Consider the following 5,000-nt stretch of genomic DNA (forward strand, 5'->3'; position numbering starts at 1 on the left):
GGAAAAGAGTTATCCACATACCGAACCAATTTTATAGCATTTTCCGTCATGTAGGGCAGGAAGATACGGAAGATCTTCAGGGCCTCTCTTCAAGTTGAGACCATTGCAAGGGTCAGGTCGACAGGCAGGTGGACTGCGAAAGTCAGTGAACCAAAACACCTGTGATTTGCAAATAGAAAAAGATTGGACATGAAAATGTCACTATCAACCTCATTCATAAAATTTTATTCAAGGTACATAAATAAAATACCATCCCTTTTTTTTTATTATTTATGTGCTACAAAGTAAAAAAAAAAATTTTAGGTTTGTTTTTGCTTTTGAGGAAGTCATGTGTGAAGGAATTCGCATTTCATTATTAATCTCTAGTACATACCATATGCCTAATATGTTGAATATATTCCAAGCTGATATTTGAATGGTTAGGAATGTATATATATATATATATATATATATATATATATATATATATATATATATATATATATATATATATATATATATATATATATATATCTTTCATTACGCTTACAGTTGTTTAATAGATTCTAGTGGAATACTACATGCTACGATCCATCAGGAGAGTTACTTACCTCTCCTACAGGGCAATTAGGAATCTGACCTAAAATTGGCTCGCACACATTATCATCAAGGTCGTCATCTTCTTCGTAAGTGCCATCAGGACATCCACAGAGTGGAGTGCCAAAGCTGCTAGTGAATAGCATACGCCCAGCTAAGGAAGAAAATCGTAAGTATTTTATTGGTAAGAAAATATTGATAAAATTAAATGAAAAAAAAAATATGTTATTCAATTAAATTTTCAAAATGTCTGGATTTTATAAACAGGGTCTTACCCCACTCGAGTAAAGTCAGTCTACTGTAAGCGCTACAATTATGCCTGCTTTGTATTAGATATCTAAAGATAATTATATAAAAAAAAAAAAACCTGATTAAGAAAAGATGAAAGAACTCACGTGGGCACAGTCCTGCTTCCCTCGGGTCATGACACAGCTGATCACTAAAGAGGAAGACTCTGCCTGGAGCACAGAGGCGCGGCGCACAAAAACCCTTCAAAGTAACAAGGCAACAAGAGATGAGTTACTATAAATACTTTTTAGTTTTGTCTCCCTGGCTGAAGAATTTATTATGAACTTTATTTGTTGAAGATCATTTCTATGATTTCTGTTACATCTTACAAAGTGACCAGACACAATGAATGAAGACAGGATTTTATCTTCTTAAGAAAAATAATATTGTATTTTTAATGAACTTCCTTGAACAAATATCCCTTCCCATCACAATCAAATTTATAAGTTCTGTCTTCTGCAATATATTAGTCTAACCCAAGTCTAACCTTTGACTGGAAAAAGTATTTGAAAAGGGTTTAGATGTTTTTAAAATGAAAACTAATTTTGATCTTGATGAAAAGGGTTTAAATGTTTTCAAAAGGAAAACTTATTTTGATAGTGAACTTCGTTTTTTAATGTGTTTCCTGCTATAAGTTAACCTTTTGCAGACGCTTTGGGATGCAGTATTTACCTATTTCTCTTTCACCCTAATTTCAAAGTCTCTCCTTATTTGATGCTAAAGGTATCTGCAATATTTTCCCAACAGTCTAGTCTTCAAATTGCTCCCAATTCAACATAGAGAAATCACATGAAGGATAATTAATTTTTTTCTCATCAAAACTTGAGTTTCTGCATCGCTTTAGGTAATTCTTTATTTCATCTCCGTTACTTGGTTTTCAAATTAGCCTCAGCCACCAATCATTAATACACTTGATTCGGCTTTACTTTCTTTTATTATTATTTTTTGCTAAGATTGCATCGAGAACGATTCTTCAATATCTTTGCCTCTTTCCTACAAATAAAACATTTGTCAATGTTGTGTTGAACTTGTACTAACTCTAACCGTCATCCGACAAAACACACCCACAATCTCTGTCTTTTCTTTACTGCTCCAAAACGTAGAATTCTGGCTCTAATTTTCATTGAATTAGACTCTTCTATCCTTTCTTTAACTTACCATTTCTGCTCTTATTCCCTTCCATTTTCTGTAATAGTATTTCCCTCATCTTCCGCTTTCGTTTTTCTCAGGCGTGGGATTAATAAAAACACTGATTTGTCTATTTGTTGGTCCCACCAAATGAAATTCATATTTCCTTAGTGTCTCCTTAGTTTCTGCACATGAATATTTAAAGAGCTGTTTATTTATTGGAATCTAACACATCAATCGCCGCTTAGACTAGATTTACAAAAAGTCTCAATACCATGTATCAAGTGCATACTGTTTTTCTCTTCTATGAAACGCGTGGAAAACATTTTGAATGTTTTTTTTTTTTCACAGAAATAAAATATTGTGCGATGAACTTGTAATGTAGATTTGTATTAGATGACGTTTCAATTCTACCTCTATCATTTCTTCATTTCTTAACAAAGATGGCAATTCAATGGCATAAACGTTCCCTCTGAATGGTCACTTATTATGTAATTTTTCAATATAAAGTTTTGAAGTACGTATATTTCTTCTGCGTACAGTATTGATCCTTTTCCACGACGTATCAGACCTTAATGGATGTCTTTCACCAAAAAAGGGAAATATTTTTCTTTAAATAGTGAAGTTGGTTGTTCCTTTTCTACTTAAAAGTTTTGAGTTCATCTCTCTCTCTCTCTCTCTCTCTCTCTCTCTCTCTCTCTCTCTCTCTCTCTCTCTCTCTCTCTCTCTCTCTCTCTCTCTCTCTCTCTAAATACAAGTAGTGATTATTGTAACTAATACTAATTTCTGCCATTGTTCAGTTAACATGAGATTCAATCCCACCCCATCGCACAACATTCCTTCGATCGTTTCATTCGTTCTTATATTAAAGAGTTTTTTTCTTTCTGGCAATAATTATCATTTGAGCCCTGCCACTGCGTAAAAAAATTATGATGAACAGTGAAATAGCAACTGATACTTGAAGTCTCCTTTTTAATCAAACTGTTATTTTAGAACTTTATTTAAACGATTTCTTTGTATTTCTCGATGAGGCAAAATCCTTCAAAAGGATGCCATCTAAAACCCAGAAAGAAACGTCCATTTTCTCCTCTGAAAGTAATTTCATTACATAAGAACTGGCGTTGAATAATACAGGGCTATAACTTTCCAGATTAAGCCATACCATCTTCGGTTAATCTCAAACTTATCATTAATCAACAATGCATGCACGATCGTTTTTTAATATCAAAAACCATATATCCAAAACGTTTCCGAAACCATTATTCATTTAAGGTTTACATGTTGAAAATTTCAGCCCAATGATAGAATATAATGTTAGACTAACTTACCTTAGTTCATAAGAGACGCTTCTGCGACCATTTCTATCAACACAGACAATGGCAGATGTACCCTTATTCTAGAACAGTTACCAAGCCGATTTGTTTTAACAAATAAACCACCCAATTAGTTCCTAGTCATAAAATACTTGTAAGCTGACAAAATATCAATGGGTTGAACATAATTCCTGAGGAATTTCCAGATGTCTACCTTACATATGTTCCTTTTCTATGTCAGATTAATTATAAATACTACTTACTTGAGAGTTATGCTCTCTCTCTCTCTCTCTCTCTCTCTCTCTCTCTCTCTCTCTCTCTCTCTCTCTCTCTCTCTCTCTGTGAATGACCAACTCGCTCTGCTGATAATTCGTCCTTCTCTTAGTATCCATCAGCAGCAGTCACATCCTGTAATTTCATGCTCTTTTTTTTCCCCTGCCCTGGTCACATACCTTCTTTGTTTTGGGGTCCATGATGACGAATTCGTTGTCCTCGCAGGGTCCTTGATCCAGCAGCTCGTAGCAGTCGCCATCATCCATCAACACTTCGTCACGTTCACATAAGTCCGTGTCCGGATCGTCAGGTCCTGCAAGCAATGGTCAGATTATAAGATCTCCGAATGTCACCATTCGTAAACAACAGGACATTGTTTCAAATATCTTTTCATGATAAAAGTAATTTGCACATTAGAAGTCAAGTTATCATATATTATATATATATATATATATATATATATATATATATATATATATATATATATATATATATATATATATCGTTAGTGAAGAAAGGAATGAATGCTGCATAAAGTGACCGGAAGAAGTCTCCCGTTAAAATGCGGGGAAGAAGTACGACAAAATTCCGATAAAAATCATTGGATAAATGAATCTTTTTAGAGTTTTAACATATAGACTTTCATGAGTCATTGAACTTGGTGCATGAGTCGCTGAAAAAGAACCATAACATAAGAAGTTTATTGCCTTCTCTTGTCCCAAATTCGTTTCTCTTTGATCATATTGTAGATGGGCCAAAGGAAAATACAAAGAAAGGTTGAAAAATAATCCTTTTTTAAAATCAATAAAACAATATCTGTAGAACGGGCATAACATACCGTAATTCTTGATTGCAAATAAAATCAAAGAATATACAGGGTCCAAGCATCGATTAATAGAGATCACTCTCTCGTCAAGGGAAACATAGAAGTGAAGAAGCAAAGGCCAGTAGGAGTCTTTTCCAGATAGGAAAATTCCCATGGTAATGTCGTGGTTGCTGTTTGGGCAGGGTCGTAGATATTTATCCGATTAGGATATACTATTGCTAACTATTGAACTTAGTAACTTAGTGGCATTATCCAAAAATACCGAGTTAAAATGGGATAAAAATCTCGATTTACAATCGGAGATTTATTTACAGATATAAATGTCGTGGCGTGTAGCCTACAATTGTTCAGTAAAGACATTAAACTTTTATCTTCTGGACTGAACAAATGCCATTTTTTGCTAATTAATTTCATCAAACACAGGAACATAAAACATCCTTTTGTGACAGAATGACTTGGCAAAGTCAAACCATGTAAAAACTCTCTCTCTCTCTCTCTCTCTCTCTCTCTCTCTCTCTCTCTCTCTCTCTCTCTCTCTCTCTCTCTCTCTCTCTCTACAGAGATAATAAAATTGAAGAAAATGAAAAGTGGGAATT

At 34.0% G+C, this 5,000-nt stretch overlaps 1 protein-coding gene across 5 annotated transcripts in view; it reads right to left on the reverse strand.

Annotated features, from left to right (window-relative positions):
- The window catches only part of LOC137646985 (uncharacterized), a 120,155-nt gene that overhangs the window by 20,522 nt on the left and 94,633 nt on the right, over nt 1-5,000 (reverse strand). For all 5 annotated transcript variants that reach the window (XM_068380062.1, XM_068380060.1, XM_068380058.1 and 2 more), the window contains 4 exons: nt 3,758-3,891; nt 972-1,065; nt 591-730; nt 22-159 (listed from right to left, as the gene is read on the reverse strand). In XM_068380062.1, coding sequence (XP_068236163.1) covers nt 22-159; nt 591-730; nt 972-1,065; nt 3,758-3,891 — 506 coding nt within the window. The remainder of the gene's footprint in view (nt 1-21; nt 160-590; nt 731-971; nt 1,066-3,757; nt 3,892-5,000) is intronic.

Source organism: Palaemon carinicauda, chromosome 9, assembly GCF_036898095.1.
Source record: "Palaemon carinicauda isolate YSFRI2023 chromosome 9, ASM3689809v2, whole genome shotgun sequence".
In the NCBI taxonomy this organism is placed as follows: domain Eukaryota; kingdom Metazoa; phylum Arthropoda; class Malacostraca; order Decapoda; family Palaemonidae; genus Palaemon; species Palaemon carinicauda.